Source organism: Herpailurus yagouaroundi, unplaced genomic scaffold (assembly GCF_014898765.1).
Source record: "Herpailurus yagouaroundi ecotype Mexico unplaced genomic scaffold, PumYag 220, whole genome shotgun sequence".
Taxonomy (NCBI): Eukaryota; Metazoa; Chordata; class Mammalia; order Carnivora; family Felidae; genus Herpailurus; species Herpailurus yagouaroundi.
The window spans coordinates 1259792-1280736 of NW_024412451.1; the positions used below are offsets into that span (position 1 = coordinate 1259792).

The 20945-nt window shown below is 40.9% G+C and overlaps 1 protein-coding gene and 1 pseudogene across 12 annotated transcripts; one reads left to right on the forward strand and one right to left on the reverse strand.

The window, feature by feature from the left end:
• Window positions 1–306: 306 nt before the first annotated feature.
• LOC121019038 (prothymosin alpha-like) lies at window positions 307–690 on the reverse strand (annotated as a pseudogene).
• Window positions 691–3109: 2419 nt separating this feature from the next.
• On the forward strand, window positions 3110–19070 carry ZNF283 (zinc finger protein 283). Of its 12 annotated transcripts, none has more exons than XM_040457293.1 (5): window positions 3113–3403; window positions 4000–4054; window positions 8706–8793; window positions 10625–10751; window positions 17128–19070. In XM_040457293.1, the coding sequence occupies exons 3-5, from the start codon at window positions 8785–8787 to the stop codon at window positions 18792–18794; spliced, it is 1803 nt and encodes a 600-aa protein (XP_040313227.1). In that variant the 5' UTR covers window positions 3113–3403; window positions 4000–4054; window positions 8706–8784; the 3' UTR covers window positions 18795–19070. The 12 variants fall into 12 exon arrangements, with proteins under 12 accessions (XP_040313221.1, XP_040313222.1, XP_040313223.1 ...); XM_040457292.1 differs by having other exon boundaries at window positions 4003–4054; XM_040457294.1 differs by having other exon boundaries at window positions 3113–3322.
• Window positions 19071–20945: the final 1875 nt, after the last annotated feature.

Below are 20945 nucleotides of genomic sequence, written 5' to 3' on the forward strand. Positions count from 1 at the left end.
AGAGAGAGAGAGAGGGACTACCAAGCAGGCGCAGGGAAGCATCTCACCAACTGTAAGATCATGACCTGAACCCAAATCAAGAGCGGGAGGCTTGACCCACTGAGCCTCTCAGGCGCTGGTAAGTTTTTATTCTTTTCTCCTCCCTTGTTGTAGATTCCCACTGTGGTTCTGGGGGGCTGGCAGAGCAAGAGGTCATCTGTGGGTGGTGCTCCCCACGATGGGACTCTCCACTCAAAGATGACCCTCTTTACATTTTCAGACTGGACGTGGGGGATGAAGAGGTCCTGGTGGCATTTTTTGTCGTTGTTTATCAAGTTTAACTTTCCCTTTTTCACTGTCTAGTCATCATCATCGATCTTCCGCTTCTTGGTGTCCACATCAGCATCCTCACCATCTTCCGCTGCCCGTGTGTCTGTAGCTGCCTCGGCCTCATCATCTTCCTCTCCATCCTCTTCCCTCACCTCGGCCCTCCACCTCCTTTCCCTCCTCCCCTTCTTTGTCTTCCTCATCTACCTCATTGTCGGCCTCCTGCTCCTGATTTTCCTCATTAGTGTTCCCATCAGCGGGTGCAGCTCTTCCCTTCTCCACCTCCTCCACAACTTCCTTCTTCTTCTGTGAGTCCTTGGTGGTGATATCGGAGCTGAGGTCCACGGCCGTGCCTGAAATGATGGGGCATGCCAGTGGCCCCATGCAGCAGATTCAAAAGCAAGCGAGAGTTGGAGGACCATCAGGGAGCAGGCATGCGCCCGAGGTGGGAGAGCGGGTTACCCGAACAATGCAAAGATGGCTTTTCAGAGCAGCCCATGGGGCCATGAAATAGCTTTGAATCCCTTTAAAAACTTTTCTTTTTCATCTTTCCTCCTCTCTGAACTTACCACATTCCTGAATTTTATTCACCATGCCCTTGTTTTCCATTATTTTCCGCTTAAGCACAAAATATCATTGTTTTTCTTCCTCTTTAAAATTTTATGAATGAAACATCCTGCAGGTATATTTCTATGGCTCAATGCTCATGCTATGATAGATGCAGTAACTTTCACTGCTATGTACTATTCCCATGTAAAGGCACTCCAGACCTAATTGTTCACCCTACTTTTGATGGGTGTGTTTCATTTCTAGATTTGTTACTGCAATATTAATGAGAGCAATGCTACTGTGTTTGATGACAGGGAAAGCATTTTAAGAATTTGTGGCTGTGATTAAGGCACTTAGGGGGAAGCAAAAGACGGACTTTTGGAAGAGAAACAACAACAACAAAAAAGGTCAAACAAGCATTTTTCTCCCCAGGAACATTGAGGAGTTTCTTCTGAAATTGTGTTAGAAAAGGAATTTTAGGGGCGCCTGGGTGGCGCAGTCGGTTAAGCGTCGGACTTCAGCCAGGTCACGATCTCGCGGTCCGGGAGTTCGAGCCCCGCTTCGGGCTCTGGGCTGATGGCTCGGAGCCTGGAGCCTGCTTCCGATTCTGTGTCTCCCTCTCTCTCTGCCCCTCCCCCATTCATGCTCTGTCTCTCTCTGTCCCAAAAATAAATAAAAAACGTTTAAAAAAAAATGAAAAGGAATTTTATCTTCTTCCCTAACAGCATAACCATTAGCTCTTTATCTTTGTTTCTATCTACTATTTGATATCTGAAGGAAAAGTGTCAGAAATGTCAAAGAAATACAAATATTTTAGGTTCAAAATTGCCAACTGCAACAGAGGAATCAGGCACTGTTTAGGAAGTGGTTTTTGTATACTCAGGATATAACAAAATGTAATTACCACTTTTTGAAATAAGACAAGTAGTGTTCTGATGGACTAATTATGTAGTCTCAAACAGGTTCCTTGCCTTGCATGACCTATAAACTAGTACATCTGATTCCCTAATTCTGGGCTCTGTTCTAATCTACCTGCGTTCACAAGCAGGAAATCATTTCCTTAGTCTAGGGCTTTCAAAGTTATCTGGTTAAGTACCCTTAACATCACAGAAGAATGGAAACCTACAGCAGCCACTCTATGACTGGATATTACTTTGATTTCTTCTTGCTTTTAAAACGTTATGCCAATTTGCATTCTTTCCCATAAAGCATCATTGATTCATTATAAAATATCTAAATTATTTGGCGGATAAATTGTAAATATTTTTCTGCATCTTAAATTTGATGCTCCAAGAAGATGTAATTGTACCACTCTTAGAGATAATGAAACTGTGGAAATAATGAAACTCACTATCCTAACAGTTACAATTTTCCAGGTACATATAGCCATTGGCAGTCAGATCATCAAACTAACACATACTAGGCCACACAACAATGCACTGTTTTTCGATCTCAGCTGGACAGTGATCCACTTTCATAATCACCATAGTATGCAAAAGAAAAGCCTATTAAAAAAACCTCACAAATACTAAATTGTCCTCGGTTACTGACATTAACACACAATGTCCCAGATCTCATCTCTCAGCCCTACAGGGACCTTTGCACATGATCACGGTATCTATCAATTCACGACCACGTATTGTTGCTTTTCTCTTGAAAAAATATATAATCTCTAACAGAAACCACCTTACACGTAAGGAAACAAGGATTCACACCAGCAGAAACTATCCCATGAATATAAACAACTCCACACGAGGTCCTAGTCACCGAATTGGACCCACAAACTCAGAGCCACACGTATCCATCTGTTCAACCCGCCAGACCCTACTCGAGTCCCTCGTAAACCAGGTAAGCCCGTGGCCTCGCTCAGGGTTATTCCCATGGACCTTACTTGCGATGTTGCCGCCCATTGAAGCGTAAGTCCTTGGTCATATCCCCCCACCCCCCTCTCCGCCAACGCTCCCCTTCCAATCTCTAACACTCTCAGAATGCATTCCTCAGCCTTCCTTGAAAACCATTTAATTCTCTCTCAGTCACATCGAAGATTATTGAGATGTGCTGTTCGCCTAGCCGGGACCTACTCGCTGCAGCACAAACTAGAAGTTCGGGTTGACTTTGGAAAAAGCGCCTTTGCTAGGCGTAGCCGAGTTGCATGCTGGGAGCATTCTAAGGGTCCTGGGTCCCAGCTTCTGAGGATTTGCCCGCCGTGGACTACATTTCCCAAAAGTCTCCGGGCACAGGTCTTCTTCCGGGCGGGGTGAGGTTGCCCGCGGAGAGCTCTTTGGACGGCCCGGTTCTCGCCCTCCGAGGACTTGCCGTCTCTTATTTCCCATAAGCCTGTGGGTCCGTTTCCGGTGTCCTGAAGGTTCTCGGGCTCCGCGCAGTGAGTTGCCCGCGTCGACGGAAGTAGTCAGCGCGGGGTCAGAACCCGCAGCCAGTGTGGGGGTGACTTCGGGAAGCGCCCGAGGTGAGGGGGCCCGGTTAGCGGACTGGGTGTGTCGCGTTCGGAGCCTCCAGCCTGTGTGTGCGCTAGCGGCTGAGCAGGATGGTGCGTGACAGGGCCGGGGTGTGCCTCCGTGATGGTGCATGCGATTGGGAATGTGTGCCCGGGTGATGGGGTGCGTGGCCTTGTGGTTTTGCTTTGGCTGTGTGCTCTGGGTTCCCTCTAGACTTTCTTTGGGCCGGCCAAAGTTAAATGCCCGCAAGAAAAGGGGTCCTACCCTAAGCCCTAGAGGGAACGTTTCACGCCAAGAAGGCAGAGGGCTAGTCTTGGGATGAGACTCGTACATCCGGAAGTGTCCTCGTGACATGCTTCTAGGAAGACGTGATGGGGGAGGCCCCAGAGGTAAGGTTCGTAGAAGGGGCGCGCGTCTCGGAGCTCCTTGGGAGCCAGCTACGTGTTTCAGAGCAGCCAGACCTTCGTGCCCAGCAGCTGCTGTCAACCTTCCTTCCTTTCAATTCCGTTGGGTTTTGTGTGGCTGAAGGTGAATACGGCTCTAGGCGGTGTTTCGGTTTTCCTTTTTTGTTTTAGTTGGGTCTGTGCTCCAAGAAATGCTGGTGTCTCATGAGTCTTTCGGTGTCCCCCTCCCGCACCCCCACCCCCACCCCCACCCCCACCACTCCCACTGCTGCCGGGTTTCTAAGAAGGATCCTGAGGAGGAGGGAAGAATTGTTGCATATTTTGAAGTCAAGGATCAGGGTGAGTTTGTGTTTCTTTATTATTCACACAGTTCCTTTCGTTTTTAGATCATGAGAATATTTGCTTTCTTGGCCTGAAATATCACTAGTAGTGACTATCCTGGGTTTTCCTCCTGATGAATGACCTACCCTGCTCATGCATCCCTCTTCTTAGTCGCCCCTTATTGACCTTACTCTCAATTAATAGCCAGCTACTCAAGTTGGAAAAAGTAATCTAGTAGAGGAAATCTTAACCTGAGGTTTTGTCCCATTTATAATTGCCAGATGATCACAAATCTCTTGGATTTGAGACCGAATTTTTATAAATATTTGTAAATGTATTTTTTTAGTGGGCAAAAATGTCTATAATTTCATGAGATTGTCGAATGTACATGACCCAAAAAAGATCCAGCTCCACTGGTCCGGGATTAGGATTTAATAGCTGGGAAGGAGATTTTACAAGATTAGTGTCCAGTGATATGGAAACAGTTAAGTAAATTGCAGTTGTCTCCTGTAATGGAATAATGTGTACTTGATAAAAATTATGTTTATAAAGAATCAGAAGGAAAATGTAAGTAATAAAATATTAAGTAATAGTTATAAACAAAAGTCCTCAAGAATATTGTGAGTTCTGTATGAATCCCATTCAGTGAGAGTTATGGGAGACATTATTCTCAAACATTTTTTTTTTAATTTTTTTTTTCAATGTTTATTTATTTTTGGGACAGAGAGAGACAGAGCGTGAACGGGGGAGGGGCAGAGAGAGAGGGAGACACAGAATCGGAAACAGGCTCCAGGCTCTGAACCATCAGCCCAGAGCCCGACGCGGGGCTCGAACCCACGGACCGCGAGATTGTGACCTGGCTGAAGTCGGACACTCAACCGACTGCGCCACCCAGGCGCCCCTCAAACATTTTTTTTAATGTTTATTTTATTTTTGAGACACAGAGCACGAGTGGGGGAGGGGCAGAGAGAGAGGGAGACCGTGATTCCGAAGCAGACTGCAGGCTCCGAGCTGTCAGCACAGAGCCCAACAGGGGCTCGAACTCACCAACCGTGAGATCATGACCTGAGCTGAAGTCGGATGCTTAACCAACTGAGCCACCCAGGCGCCCCTGAAAGACATTTTTCAAGGATTGTCTCCAAAATGTTTTAATTGACCGCAGTGAACAGGTAGAGGGGTGTAGCCACACTTGTTGAGCATCTGTTCTGTACCAAATATTATTCTATTTATGTGCATATGTTTCCTTCCTCAAGACTTTGAAGGTGACTTAACGTCATTGGTGTGTTGGTTTCAGGGGAATCTTGATAGTGAAAGTGTCTCAGTGTAGGGGTCAGCTCCAGCTCCAGCATGTTCAACAGCTGGTCAATGTACTTTGTTTCTGGCCCACTGATCTTCAGGGTTGGCTCTGTTTTTTTCAGTTTTCTTAATGACTGAAATATGGCCCTTCCCTATCATTCAGTTTTTTACATTTGGAAATATCTTTATATTTCTGGTTATGGAATTAATGCAGGTTTGTTGCAAAAAATTCAACAGTCCAGGGAACATAGAGAAGGAAATTAGAATTACATCCTCTAGAGGTAATCATTCTTTAAAAAAATTTTTTTAACGTTTTATTTATTTTTGAGAGAGAGACAGAGCGTAATCAAGGAAAGGACAGAGAGAGAGAGGGAGACACAGAATCCGAAGCAGGCTCCAGGCTCTGAGCTCTCAGCACAGAGCCCGATGCGGGGCTCAAACTCACAAACCGTAAGATCATGCCCTAGCTGATGTCGGACGCTTAACTGACTGAGCCACCCAGGCACCCCTAGAGTTAATCATTCTTAATATTTTGGTGCATTTCTGTTTAAAAATATTTTTTCCTGTGAGCCTATGTGTCTGGTTTTGTTTCTGCTGAATAAGATAACAGTAATTGGTGATACAACTGAATTAAAGACTCTCTAGCTTTTATTTTGATGGAGAAGTCCAACCCACGTGTGGGTTTTGTTTTACTCTTGAATGTGCAGGAAGAAGAGAGAAGTGTTAGTGATTTCTTCTTTATTTAAAAACCTGAAGTATTCACAACTTTTAGGAATGTAAACACCATTTAAAAGTTAATTACAAGAGCCTCAAAGACAGACTTTCAGAATTAGATTATTTTAAAGGTTATTTCCACAGAAAATAGTGATAATTTCCAGTGTCTTTGTTCTGTCTTATAAAAACCTATATTACAAATAATATTTCCAAGGACAGATATTAATAACAGAAGGTAGAATAAGAAGGTTATAGTTATGGACATTTAATAAACCACCAATTTGCACAGAACAAGATCACACCTCTGGTTAATGTTCTCCTCTTGACATCTAATTGGGTTGTATTTTCTGAGCCAGCTTTATGATGTTGAGTCCTGTCTCTATCTGCAGCTTCTGGGAGTGGGGGATATCTCCTCTGTGTCTTTCTGAGAACCTGTTGTGCTTATGTTGTTATTTAGGAAGAATAGTGGGCTTAAGGCTGGACGGTGAAACTTTAGTTAACTTTGTAAGAAAACACACCTGAGAAGCATGGATTTTATTATGAAAATATGGAAAGGGTCATTAACTTTTCTTATAACAGCATAAGGGACAGTAATCTCCATTTTCAATAATAATGGCTAAAACTTAGGTTAAGTAATTATCGTACACTAGTTTTTTTTTTGCTTCTTTTTTTAACATTTATTTATTTTTGAGATAGAGACAGAGCTCGAGTGGGGGAGGGACAGAGAAAGGAGGAGACACAGAATGTGAAGCAGGCTTCAGGCTCTGAGCTGTCAGCACAGAGCCCGAGGTGGGGCTCAAACTCCTGGACTGTGAGATCATGACCTGAGCTGAAGTCGGACGCTTTATTTATTACCTGAGCCACCTAGGCACCCCACTATTTTTTTTTTTTTTTTTTTTTTTTGTAATTTAAGAAATCTCTACACTCCACATGGGGCTCAGACTCACGACCCTGAAATCAAGAGCCTTATGCTCCTCCGAACGAGCCAGCCAGATTCCCCTATCGTACACCAGTATTATATGTGGATTTTCTTACTTAATCTTCAGTACAGCCCTGTGTAGCAGACAGTGTTCCTATCCTTCTCTTTTTCTTTTATTGATGAGGAAATAGAAGTGTTGAGAAATTGGTCACTGTCGAGCCCAGATTCACATCCTGAAAGTCGACACCAGAGCCTTTATCTTAATTTCAGATACACTTCCCACATTGTGTATCCTTTACAAACCTGCCTGTATCACCAAGAAATTGATTATGTTTGTCTTTCTTCAATTAATATGGTCTAATACCACCAAACTAATGAGGGCACAGCAGGCCACAGTTGAGCAAACCTTTTGCTTATTGTTAGGTAGTTTCTAATTCTTGGTTATCTCATAAATGATTTTTGGTTGAATATTCTTGTGTATACATCTGTACTTCTCTAGCTATTTAAGGACACGTTTCCATAAGGGAATTTTGGGTAAAAATTTGTCCCAAATTTAAGGCCCTGAGATAGGACTTGGGTAGTGATACAGTAACTGAAAGACATGGTTGTTGCCTTTAAGACAAGGAAGACTAAATTTACATAGGAATGAAGTTAAGGCTGCCAGCAACAAAGGCCAAGAAACAACTCGGGTAACCTGTCTTGGAAACTCATAGGAAGGTAATTACAGGCAATACTGTTGGGTCACGACTGGTTTTGCAGAGGCAAATAGAATTTGTCCTGCGTGTTGGATACCCTGTAGTTTGTATCCTACTAATGTTAGTTGCTAAGTGAGACCAGTAGGATCAGTTCAGCAATTATCAGGAGAGTATCCCGTCTAAAAAGACAAGTTCAGATATAAAATAAACCCATGTGTCAGAAGACATGAAGAGAAGCAGGATTGAGATCTCATCAATATATCCATGACATTTCTTGGGGGAATTTCAGCCACTTTTTTTCTAGGCAAAACGGGAGTGTATGTAGAAATTATATAGTTGGTATAATGCATGGCCATGGTTACAACAGTTATGCAGAATACTTAAACAAAAAGAACATTATGACCACAATAAAAAGAAAACCCTTATTGTATATAGATGTATAACTTTCTAAACACTTTTTTTTCCTAAACACTTTTTTCATCTGTGGACATGTGATTGTCAGTCTTTTCTATATTGTTATACACATACAATTTATAAATATAATCATACTATACATCCTGCAAGCTGTATTTTCTATTGACAGTATATTTTGATTATTTCCCCTGACTTAGCTTAGTTTCTCGTATTCTGTTGCGTGTATGTTATGAACGCGTTAAGAGGTCAGCTTTGGGCTCAGGCAGTTGTGCATCCTGTCCACCCCTGTGTCTTGACCAACCTTCTTGAGCCCCAAGCCCATGAAAGATGTTCTCACTTGGACTGTGTTGCTCTTTCTCAGCTCGGAGAGGCAGAATGGTGGGAGGGAGATCTGGTCTGGGAAGGACCAGTGGTCCAGCCTCAGTCTCATATCAGCATCCCCAGTATCAGGCACTGCCAGAAACCTTCCTACTGAAGGACCTTTGGGTTTGAGGGGAGAGTTTAGGTTTCAAAGATGGTGTGGGAGTGTGGGGGGTAGGAGGAGGAATGGCAGAGGTAGAAGTTTATATTAGCTTAAGTCAGGATGGGATCACTTCACATCTGGTCTAAAGCTTTTTTTTCCCCTCCCCAGCTCTGACTTTTCTGGATTCTGTGCTTCACCAATAGAGGAACCCCATGGATTATTAATTAGTTCTTGCAATTCTAGAACCATGACTGATGTAAGTTGGTTATTTCTCTCTCCTTGAAATACTGTGATTTTTAGGTCATATGAATCTTTTCCTTAATTATCCGAATGCTTTCTGCATAACAGAACCCCACTCCTGAACCTGCCTCTCAGTTCCCCCTATTCCAGTAAAGGATAGTGCCAAGTAGCCCAATGTCCTTCGTATGTGCCTTTCCATTCAGTGTCGTCATGGTCATTGAACACATTCAACATCTGTGTGCTCGGTCTTCTATCAAGAGCAGCGAAGGGATGGAATCTTTTGAGGGAAATACTTGAGCTTCTGTCAAAGAATAAATTGAAGAAATGTAGTTAACAGCACACTTTTACTTATATACAAGGAAAACCAGCAGTAGACTGATTTCATCTATTAAAACACCAACGATTTATTTACAAGGGAAGGAAAAACGGGAGAATGAAGACTGTAGACATTTTGAAAACAACAGTTATTCCTTTTTCAGGTTAAGGTGCTGATTGGCTGGCATCTAGGAAAGAAGCCAGTCAGGATACAATGCCCTTAGACAGCTGGATGGTCACCCAAGAGAACAATTTCAGTTGCTTGTGCCTTCTCTGGAAGAGCTTTGGTGTTTACCTAGGACATATCCATGGTAGGCTGTCTTGGGTGGTGCCCTTCGTAATCACTTCTGTCTTTGGTCCACTAGGGCTGCGCCATTTCCCTTATCAGAATTCCTTATTCCCATCTCAGGTCTGTGGTGTGATGAGTCAGTGATGAGGGTCCCATTTGGTCATACAGGCAAACTTGGAACTTCTTCATGGACCTGAGTCTCCCAGAGAGAGAAGATGGAATTTGGGATTTCTTGGGCTCAGCCTCAGTCTCTGTGAGGCTTTGCAAGGCTTTTTGGACACAGGGGCTTGTGAGTGGGTCTTTCCAGGGAAAGTGTGGTTCCCCAATCAATGAACACCAGTGTCAGAGTCCATTTGGTTATTGACCAGGATGCACAGATCTTGGTGACACCTGTGTCATATATGATGTGCTCTATTGGCAGTCTCCTGCTTGGGAATGAGGAGGGTGTCAGGTGAGGTGTGGTTGATGGTAACAAGTAAGAAGGTGACTGAGATTTCTAAATACTGGATGATAGTAGATTTCTAGAATTAAGAAAGTCTTTGGAAGTTTTGTTCAACCTAAGTGTATAAATATAATGGAGATATTAATTTATATACCTATATGATGAACTGAATGCAGCTAATAAAAACATGTATTTGTAAGATGTGTGAGAAAAAAATGCTTACATTGTAATCTAATGGAATGGTTTACTTGAGGCTTAATGATAATCTGTAATTTAATGGAAGTCATTTTTCTGAAATAGAGATTTTATAGTGCATTTGGGAAAAAAATTTTCTTATTTGTGTTTTCTGTTCCTTAAAGCCTGAAAGGGAAAAGATGGTGTAGCAGTTTATGTTTATAAAGAATTTACGAGGCAGGCACATAGCAGGTTGTATGTATGTTTACATACTCATAAACAACCTCCCCCCCCAACACCACTTTTATTTAATAGAAGAGAAACTGGGATTATTTTATATATTACCAGACAAGTCTAGATAGCTTAGTTACCTATCTCACAATATCCAAGAAATTTTTTCTGCTGTAACAGGATTCTTCTAGAATGGGTAACACTCTGCTTTAGTTGTACTAATTTCTTTACTTTTCTCTACCTATATGTATCACAGGCCTCCAGCCTACTTGATTGCTACATTTTCCTCTTCTTGCGGTTTATCCTTCATAATCCTTTTTCCCCCTCTTAGAAATATTTTCTTAAATTCTTAAATTTCTTTAATTTCCCAAGTAATGTATGGGTTTTTGGTTTTAGGGCTTGGTGACTTTCAGGGATGTGGCCATCGACTTCTCTCAGGAGGAGTGGGAGTGCCTGGACCCTGCTCAGAGGGACTTGTACGTGGATGTGATGTTGGAGAACTATAGTAACTTGGTCTCATTGGGTAAGGTCATCTGCCTGAAATACTTTAGAATCTTCTCTGCACCATTGGCTTTCCCTGTGGGAATTATAGGGCTGTCTTTGAAGAAACCAGGTCAATTTCTTCTCCCTGTTCTCAAAGGGACGACTTAATATTTGTTGGATTAGAAATGGGTTCAGCAAGCTCCTTGATCGTCCCATACCTTCACACCTTCCTCTGGCTTTTCCTGTAGTGGCCTCTCTTCTTTACAAGGAGCTGGATTTGCATTATGGGCCATTCAGTTCGTAACCATTGTCAAAGAAACCAGGTTTCATACTGTGTTTAATTAACTTCAACATGTCTAACGATTATCTGTGTGCTTGCTCCTCAGAATGTGATTGTTAATGTTTGAGGAACCATAGGAAGACCAGAACAGAGTTAGTGAAGGAGAGGATACCAAGAAGTTAGTGAAGGAGATAGGCAGGGCCCAGACGGTAGGCAGTTTTGTTGGTTTGGGGGAGGAATGTGGATTGTTTTCTGGGTGATTAGAAGCCTTTATTTGGTTTACTGGGGTTTTAGCTTTTTTTTTTTTTTTTAAGTTCATTTATTTATTTTTGAAAGAGAGTATGTGAGCAAGCGGGGGAAGGGCAAAGAGAGGGAGGGGAGAGGGAGAATCTCAAGTAGGGGTTTGAGACGTGAGGCTTGATCTCACTGAATGGAAATCAAGAGTTGGACGCTCAACCAACTGAGCTACCCAGGTGCCCCGGTGTTAGGTTTTTTATTGTTAAATATTACACACATACCTAACATCAGCTGCTTCTACCAGCTTGTCTTTTTTTTTTTTTTCCCCAAATTAATATTTAAATTCTAGTTAGTCAACTTATAGTGTCATAGTGGTTTCAGGAATAGAATTTAGTGATTCATCACTTACATATATAAGTGAATGAATTAATGCATGAAGCATTAAAAAAAGAAATACAGTTGCCAGGTCCTATCCCAGACATGCCGAACAGAGTCTACGTTTACACAAGATCCCTGGGTGATTTTTATACACATCAAAGAAGCACTGCTCTTTGTTAGTTTTTGACCCACATGCAGAGAGTGCAGCTAGAAACAGGGTCCTGATGTACTCCGACTTTCAAAAGAGCCCCTTCACTTTATGCAGTGGAGGATTGAATAAACAATTCATTTCACACCAAGCGAACACATTCCTTTCAACATGTTGGAGGCTGAACGTTGCGATCTGTGAACCTTGTATTTTACAAAGTTAAACTCTACACAGAATTCAATCCTAAAAATGTCTCCTGAAACTTCTTTTCCTGTTAGCAAAATAGCAATAGTAACTCTGACAATATTAACACTTAACACTGTGCCAACCATATGCCAGGCTGTGTTGTTTTCTCTTTTTTAAGTTTATTTATTTTGAGAGAGAGAGAGCACATGTGCATGTGAGAGCTCGGGAGGGACAGAGAGAGAGGGAGAGAATCCCAAGGAGGCTCCATGCTGTCAGTGCAGAGCCTGACGTGGGGCTCGATCCCACAGACTGTTGAGATCATGACCTGAGCCAAAATCAAGAGTCAGCTGCTCGACTGACTGAGCCACCCAGGCGCCCCAAACCAGGCTGTGTTCTAAGCAGAGCAAGTACATTAGCTTAATTAACTTCCACAACATCCCTATGAGGCAAGTACTGTTTTTATGCCCTTTTAATGGATGAGAATACAGAGACATATAGTGTAAGTGACTTCCCCGGGGTCACACAGCTGGTGGGAGAAGGTTGAAGCAATTGAGCCTGTAAGGAAGTCTGGCTCATGAGCCTGTATTCTTGACCCTTGAATATGCATTTAAAAAATATCCTTTGTGGTGAAATGGGAAATATTCATTAAACGCTTCTGCTGTATACCCAAGTGTGGTGCGTGCCTTGAGGAAAACCACTGGTGCAGGTGTTTGAATTGTGAGTTAAACTGGCTGTTCTTTTCGTGGGACACCACTTTGTTTTTGAAAGAATGCCTAACAGATGAACTATTACACTATTATTGAGACTTAGGTAGTTAGAAAAATTTTCTCACAAGTTGAGCCCGCCACTTGAAAGACAAGTAACAGTATTTTTTGCCAGTGATAGAATTCAGACTTTGAAGTAAAACTTAGATTTGTGTCAAACTTACATCTACCATTTTGAGCTTTTACAACTTCCCAATACATGAACATTTTTCTGATGAGATAGAAAGTAATATTAACAGGGGCGCCTGGGTGGCGCAGTCGGTTAAGCGTCCGACTTCAGCCAGGTCACGATCTCGCGGTCCGTGATTTTGAGCCCCGCGTCGGGCTCTGGGCTGATGGCTCAGAGCCTGGACCCTGTTTCTGATTCTGTGTCTCCCTCTCTCTCTGCCCCTCCCCCGTTCATGCTCTGTCTCTCTCTGTCCCAAAAAAATAAATAAACGTTAAAAAAAAAAAATTAAAAAAAAAAAGAAAGTAATATTAACACATGATTTTTTAAATATTATGTAATGAGATGTGTGAACATTTCGAAGATCTGCATAACTCCACGAGCCACCATTTTTCACATGACCAGTGCACAATATTACAAAATTATGCCTGGATAAAAGATCATTCAAAGTGCAGTGGATTTTAAGGTAACTTAATATGAAAAGTTCATGGGTATATTTGCATATTTCACCTTGCAACTAACCTTTATGAAACTATCCCTTCTCAAGTTTTACTGTAGCATCAAATAGTAACATACCCACAGTATCAAAGAATAACAGTTGCATATATGTGGGAGGCGAGATTTCCTTCGTATACTTCAGTCACAATAGCATATTGCCATAGAGTGAATGCAGAAGCAGATACGAGAATCCAGTTGACTTCTGTTAAGCCATATATTAAAGAGAGTCACAAAAAATTAAGATAATGCTTATTTTTTTTGTTTTAGAAAATGTAACTTTTATAAATTTATTGTACTGACAGAGAATGATTCATTATTTTCAAGTGAATTAATAAATATCTTTAATTTTTCCGTTTTAATTTCTAGTATGGTAAATATTGGAAAATCTAACTTGCACAAACAAAAGCTCTTTTGAGCCCTCAGTGATTTTTTTTTAACATTTATTTATTTTTAAGTGTTTTTATTTTATTTTTTTGAGGTGGGGGGAGCAAATGGGTGAGGCAGAGGGGGGGAGAGAGAGAGAGAGAGAGAGAGAGAGAGAAAGAGAAAGAGAAAATCCCATGCAGGCTCTGCACTGTCAGTACGGTGCCGGAAGTGGGGCTCATTCTCACCTGATGCAGAACTCAAACTCACGAACTGTGAGATCATGACCTGAGTGGAAGTCGGATGCTTAACCGACTGAGGCATCCAGGTGCCCCGGTTTTTGTTTTTGTTTTTAACATTTAAAAAGTAGTTAAATCTCTTTTCATTTACTAATGTTGTTAAGCCTTCCTTACCAAGTAATTGTAATATAAACTCTTGCATGGCAGTTCAGATTGGTTGAACTAAATTCAAGTTTACTGAACTATCTATTGATGCTAAGCTATACAAAAGTGCATTGCATTTAGTTTATATTTGGCCATCTCAAGGTAGCTGTAAGATTAGATTGGTCAGTTTAAATTCTGTGACTTCCTTTTGGATGTACACACAGTTCTTATACCCAAATGTTCATGTATACAAAGAAATAAAACATCATTAAGTAAAGCAGCAATAGTTACTACAGTTTATCTATGCCCAGTTAAACATCATTAAAATTACTTCCCACAGACCTATCCCACAGTACTCCTCTACCCTTTAATAAGTCACCTAAGATGTCATAAAATCACCATTACACAAAAATACTAACCTTGTATATTTTGTATTGCAAATACACTTATGCATGAGCAAGCAAAGAATTCACCAATAATTAAGAGTATAAGGGGTTCTGAGACCGAGTTTGAGGACTACTGCAGCAGATGATGAGTCTTTCACTGTATGGGCTTTGTGAGGCCTCAGATGAATGCCTCTTTCCACTCAGTCTGGGTTGGTACTCCAAGTACCTTGTGGAGAGTCACTGTATGGATGCATAAATTAATATTTAGTTACAGATTCATGGCTCCTTTACTTGCTAAACCATGAGCTACAAATTCCAGCTGCCTTAGCAGTCCTGAACTCAGATACCAGTATCCTTTGCCCAGTGAAACCACTGCTGTATATTTGGACTTCATTTTCCTGTACCTTATTTTGGAGGACGCAGCCAGGCAGAAAGGGTGAATATAAAGTTCTCCTAAGAATTGCCTCTAAAAGTTTTTCAGCCCTGTGTCTGGTACACTGTTTGTTTGTTTTTTAATTTTTTTTAAGGTTTATTTATTTTTGAGAGACAGAGCACGAGGAGGGGGAGGGGCAGAGAGAGAGGGAGACATGGAATCTGAAGCAGGTTCCAGGCCCCGAGCTGTCAGCACAGAGCCCGACGTGGGGCTTGAACCCACGAACCGTGTGGGGCGCCTGGGTGGCACAGTCGGTTGAGCGTCGACTTCAGCCAGGTCACGATCTCGTGGTCCGTGAGTTCGAGCCCCGCGTCGGGCTCTGGGCTGATGGCTCAGAGCCTGGAGCCTGTTTCCGATTCTGTGTCTCCCTCTCTCTCTGCCCCTCCCCAATTCATGCTCTGTCTCTCTCTGTCCCAAAAATAAATAAACGTTGGAAAAAAAAAAAAAAGAGGGAATGAACCCACGAACCGTGAGATCGTGACCCGAGCCGAAGTCAGTTGCTTAACCGACGGAGCCACCCAGGCGCCCCCTCTAGTATACTGCTTTATAGCTTTAGAGCTGTTTATAGTGTGAGAGTAAGTCTAATACCAGATTTTTCTTCATGGCTGGGGCTGGAAATCTCTCATCTTCATTTTGAAGAATACTTTGTGCTTTATATAGAACTTTAGGTTGAAAGCTTGCTTTCTTTCAGCCATTAAAGATATCATTCCATTGTCTTGTAGCTTCCATTGTTACAGATGTGAAGTCAGCCTCAATTCTTATAGTTGTTCTCTAACTATAATGTCCCCCCTTTGCCTCCTTTTATTATTTTTCCTTTATTTTCAGTTTTCAACTGTTTGATTATGATGTTCCCAGTTGTTGCTTTTCTTTGTATTTATTCTGCTTGCAGTTTGCTAAAAAGTAGATTGCTTATTTATACATTTCATACATTTTAAGAATATGGCAATAATAATCTTTTCAAGTACTTATTTGGCTCTTTCTGGAACTGCTGTTGTCTGAAGTTGGATTGTTTAATATTGTTGCACAGGTCTGACTCTATTTTTTTTTCCCCATCCTTTTTCTCTTTGCGCTTCAGTTTGGGTTTTTTAGTTGTAGAATTTCCATTTTATAATTTTAGAGTTTGTGTTTCTTTGCTGAAATTTGCCATCTGTTCTCTATCTTTTCTTCCAGAATCTGTAAAATATAATTCAATGGCCTTGCCTGCTGATTCTAATATCTACGTGAGCTGTTCTTTGTCTCTTTTGTGTTTTTGGGGGGGGCTGGGGGTGTGATTTTAGGTCACACTTTCCCTGATCCTCACCTACCGCATAAATTTTCATTGTGTGCCAGACATTTTGAAGAACAGTAAAGAATAGATCCCTGCCTGTTTCTCAGATCAGCTATTTAGGGGGAGGGGCTGATAACTCAGATCCCCCCAGGCTTAGAGCTGAGCTGGGACTGGGTCATAGCTTTCATTAGTTTCAGTTTATTTCTGGTTTCAAATTAGATTGAAAAATTGTTCTTTGCTCTAAACTTCCTGCATGACCACTGATGTGCTTATCTCTTTGATTGTATCAGGATTTGAGCTAAGTGGAGGTTCTATTACAGTTTTAGTTGGTTTTGTTTCACATGTTTCACCTCTAGTAGAGCCTTGGAACTTAGTAGTTTTGTCTGCTTTTATCCCAACACCAATCCCTCAGAAAAATTCCTGTGGAGTATTATGTAGCTTAGTGTTTTATTTTTTTAAGTGTAGTTGACATACAATATTAGTTTCAGGTGTGCTTGATTTTCTAGATTCCAGTTCATGATGCCAACCTGCATAGTTGTGAAAAAGTTCAGCCGAACCACCCCTGTGCACATAAGGGCTTGCTTGATGGAAAGGCATTTTGTGTAAGGGGTCATCCACACAGGAAGATAAGGAACTTGTTAAAATGATCTTTGAGGAATCCTCCAGAAAACTGTCAGATCAGAACATTAAGAACATAAGAGCTGAAAAGTCAAAACTGAGATTGTTGTTCCAACAGGGTAGACACTTGATGCTTAGGAGTGAGCTCAGGAAGTCTTATAATCCAGTTCTTTTATGGGTATTCTTTCTTTCTTTTGTTTTTTTTTAATGGGTATTATTTCTAATTTGCCTTGTATTTCTATTGAGGGTTTTTTAATTTTTTTTTCTGGTAAATGAAATAAAATATGTGGTTTTCTTGTTTTCTTTCAGATTTGGAGTCAACATATGCAACCAAAAATAAAATTTCAGAAAAAGACATTTTTGAAATACATTTTTCCCAATGGGAGAGGACGGAAAGAAGTAAAACTCTTGGCCTTGAGGCATTCATTTTCAAAAATAATTCTAAGTGCAAAAGCAAATTGGAGGGACTACAGGGACATCAAGAGGCATACTTTAGTCAAATGATAATTAGCTATGAAAAAATGCCCACTTACAGAAAAAGCAAATCTTTTAGTGCACATCAAAGAATTCATAATAGAGAGAAACGCTATATTTGTAAGGAATGTGGGAAGGCTTGTAGTCATGGGTCAAAACTTGTTCAACATGAGAGAACTCATATGACTGAAAAACACTTTGAATGTAGTGAATGTGGGAAGGGCTTTTTTAGTGCCTATCAACTTACTGTGCATCAGAGATTTCATACTGGTGAGAAACCCTACGAATGTAAGGAATGTGGGAAGACCTTTAGTTGGGGATCTAGTCTTGTTAAACATGAAAGAATCCATACTGGCGAGAAACCCTATGAATGTAAAGAATGCGGGAAGGCTTTCAGTCGTGGCTACCACCTCACTCAACATCAGAAAATTCATATTGGTGTGAAATCTTACAAATGTAAGGAATGTGGGAAGGCCTTTTTTTGGGGCTCAAGCCTCGCTAAACATGAGATAATTCATACAGGTGAGAAACCTTATAAATGTAAAGAGTGTGGGAAGGCCTTCAGTCGTGGTTATCAACTTACTCAGCATCAGAAAATTCATACTGGCAAGAAGCCTTATGAATGTAAAGTATGTGGAAAGGCTTTTTGTTGGGGCTATCAACTTACTCGACATCAGGTATTTCATACTGGCAAGAAACCCTATGAATGTAAGGAATGTGGGAAGACCTTTAATTGTGGCTCAAGTCTTATTCAACATGAGAGAATCCATACTGGCGAGAAACCTTATGGATGTAGAGAATGTGGGAAGGCCTTCAGTCGTGGCTATCACCTCACTCAACATCAGAAAATCCATACTGGTGAAAAACCTTTTGAATGTAAGGAATGTGGGAAGGCTTTTAGTTGGAGTTCAAGCCTTGTTAAACATGAGAGAATCCATACTGGTGAGAAGTCCTATGAATGTAAAGAATGTGGGAAGGCCTTTGGTAGTAGCTATCAACTTACTCGACATCAGATATTTCATACTGGTGAGAAGCCCTACGAATGTAAGGAATGTGGGAAGACCTTTAATTGTGGCTCAAGTCTTGTTCAACATGAGAGAATCCATACTGGCGAGAAACCTTATGAATGTAAAGAATGTGGGAAGGCTTTCAGTCGTGGCTATCACCTTACGCAACATCAGAAAATCCATACTGGTGAGAAACCTTTTAAGTGTAAGGAATGTGGGAAGGCCTTTAGTTGGGCTTCAAGCCTTGTTAAACATGAGAGAATCCATACTGGTGAGAAGTCCTATGAATGTAAGCAATGTGGGAAGGCCTTTGGTAGTGGCTATCAACTTACTGTTCATCAGAGATTTCATGCTGGTGAGAACCCTTATCAATATAAGGAATTTGGGAAGACCTTTGTTAATGGCTCAAACCTTGTTCAACATGAGAGAACTCATAGTAATGATAAACCTTATGAATATAAAGAATGTGGGGAAGCCTTTATATGGACAACTTAAATGAGACAATTGATACTGATGAAACTTTATGATTGAAGAGATGTGAACACATTTTTTATGTGTACCAACAATACAAGGAGAATCTTACTCTTGAGAAAACTTATAAATGTAGCGAATGTGTAAAACCCTTACCTGTGTGTGGACAGTTTACTTGATATATCAGAAAATTCATACTAGTGAGAAATGCTTTGAATATAAGGAATATGAAAAGGCCTTTAGGATTTTGTACAATCTTATTGAACATCAATTTATACTGATGTGAAACCATTCAAATGTAAGGAACGTGTGAAGATCTTTATTCTTGGCACAAAGTCTGGTAAACATTGGAGAATTCATACTCATTAGAAACACTTTAAGGAATGTAGGAAGAACCTAATCGTAATTCAGTTTTTGCTCTGCACATTAGAGAACTCATACTGCTGTGAAATATTATGAATGTAAGGAATGTGGGGAGACTTAGAGATGTGATAAGTATCTCAGGGTACGTCATAGACTTCATCCAAGTGAGAAACCCTTTAAATTAGGATGTAGGAAGGCCCTTAGAGAAGTACTACTAAAACTTGTCTAGAGCCTACTGCCAGTCCACAAAATTGTTACCTGTCCATCATGAGATGAATGCAGAAAGCGAGAGTAAATGTTTGGAAACATTTATAGCAATTTGTTACTGTCATAAAATTATATTTTATAAAAGTATCAACCACTTTATGAATGATTAGAAATTAAGAAGTTTGCCCTTTTCCAGAAATGATGTGAGAGACAACATTCACAGTTTCAAGAACATGACACAAGTCACAAGACGATTTAATTAGAATAAGAAACCCCTCACTGTCACCTCTCTGATTAGAATGGCAGAATATTCACACTATAGGATGATTTGGCTAATGTGAGACACAACTTCCTTATGCTTATAAAAGCATAGAGAATTTACAATAAACATGTTCGTTTAATGAAGGTATAGAAACGTTCTAACACTACCTGGTCTTTTTTTTTTTTTTAAGTTTATTTTATTTTTGAGAGAGAGCAGAGCACAAGTGGGGGAGGGAGAGAGAGGGAGACACAGAATCCGAAGCAGGCTCCAGGCTCTGAGCTGTCAGCACAGAGCCCGATGCGGGGCTCGCACTCAGGAACTACAAGATCATGACCTGAGCCGAAGTCTGTGCTCAAACGACTGAGCCACCCAGGTGCCCCTATCCAATCTTTATAAAACTTAAGTGAATTCCTCCTAGGGAATAACCCTATTAATGTAGCAAATGTAGGAAATCCCTCCCTCATGGCACAAACCATACTCCGTGTCATCACAATTCCACTTCCTTACTACCTTTGGGATGTCGGGCCAAATGCTCCTCTCCTCTGGGCATCATCTTTAAAATGCTAGTGATAGTAACTTTCTGTCCTGTTGCAGAGATTGGGCAGATTTAGTATGCATCTGATCTTTGGAAGAATATCTGGGTATGTAGCGTATGCTCAATACAAACTTGCTATTGTTCTTATTATCCTCATCATTAGTATTACTACAGTGAATTCTTAGGAAGAGAATGCTCATTGGTGTAATGACTTTAGAAAAGCTTTCATAACCACTCATTCATCTAAATTTCAGATAGTCCATTATGGATACAATTTAGAAAAACAACTCGAAAGGGTTTTTATTCAGTTTATCCCTTAAGCTGCATAAAAAATGAAGGCTGAAAAGAAATGTGGATTTAGAAAGCGTTAAGATGTTGGGAATGTACCTCTTGAAGCGCAGGGGGTGTAAAGCAATTTGCCTGTAATGAATCCCAACAGAGAGGTAGCCAGTAGTTAAAATTCTCTGTTCATATTTCAAGATAAATTACAAATTAAAAAGAAACAAAAAGTTGTGCATTTGGGAATTCTTTCCCCAGATATTAGGACAAATTTCAGACACTCTGAAAAACTTAAAGAATAGTATAGTATCCATATATTCTATTTAGAATCAATAATTGTTAACATTTGGTCATATTTCCTCTATGAATTTATACGTACATACGTGTATGTATACTCATGTCATTTGACTTACGATGTAGAAATTATGACACTTCCTTCCCGAACATATTAGCGTGCATCTTTTAAGAATAAGAACAGTCTTGGGGTGCCTGGGTGGCTGGTCAGTTAAGTGTCCAACTCTTGATTTTG

Excerpts from the sequence above, each read along its gene's own strand:
- ZNF283 (XM_040457287.1), top strand. Across the intron at positions 4,055-10,624 it reads TTTTGAAGTCAAGGATCAGG|GGCTTGGTGACTTTCAGGGA; the intron begins GTGAGTTTGTGT and ends TTTTGGTTTTAG. Across the intron at positions 10,752-17,127 it reads TAGTAACTTGGTCTCATTGG|ATTTGGAGTCAACATATGCA; the intron begins GTAAGGTCATCT and ends GTTTTCTTTCAG.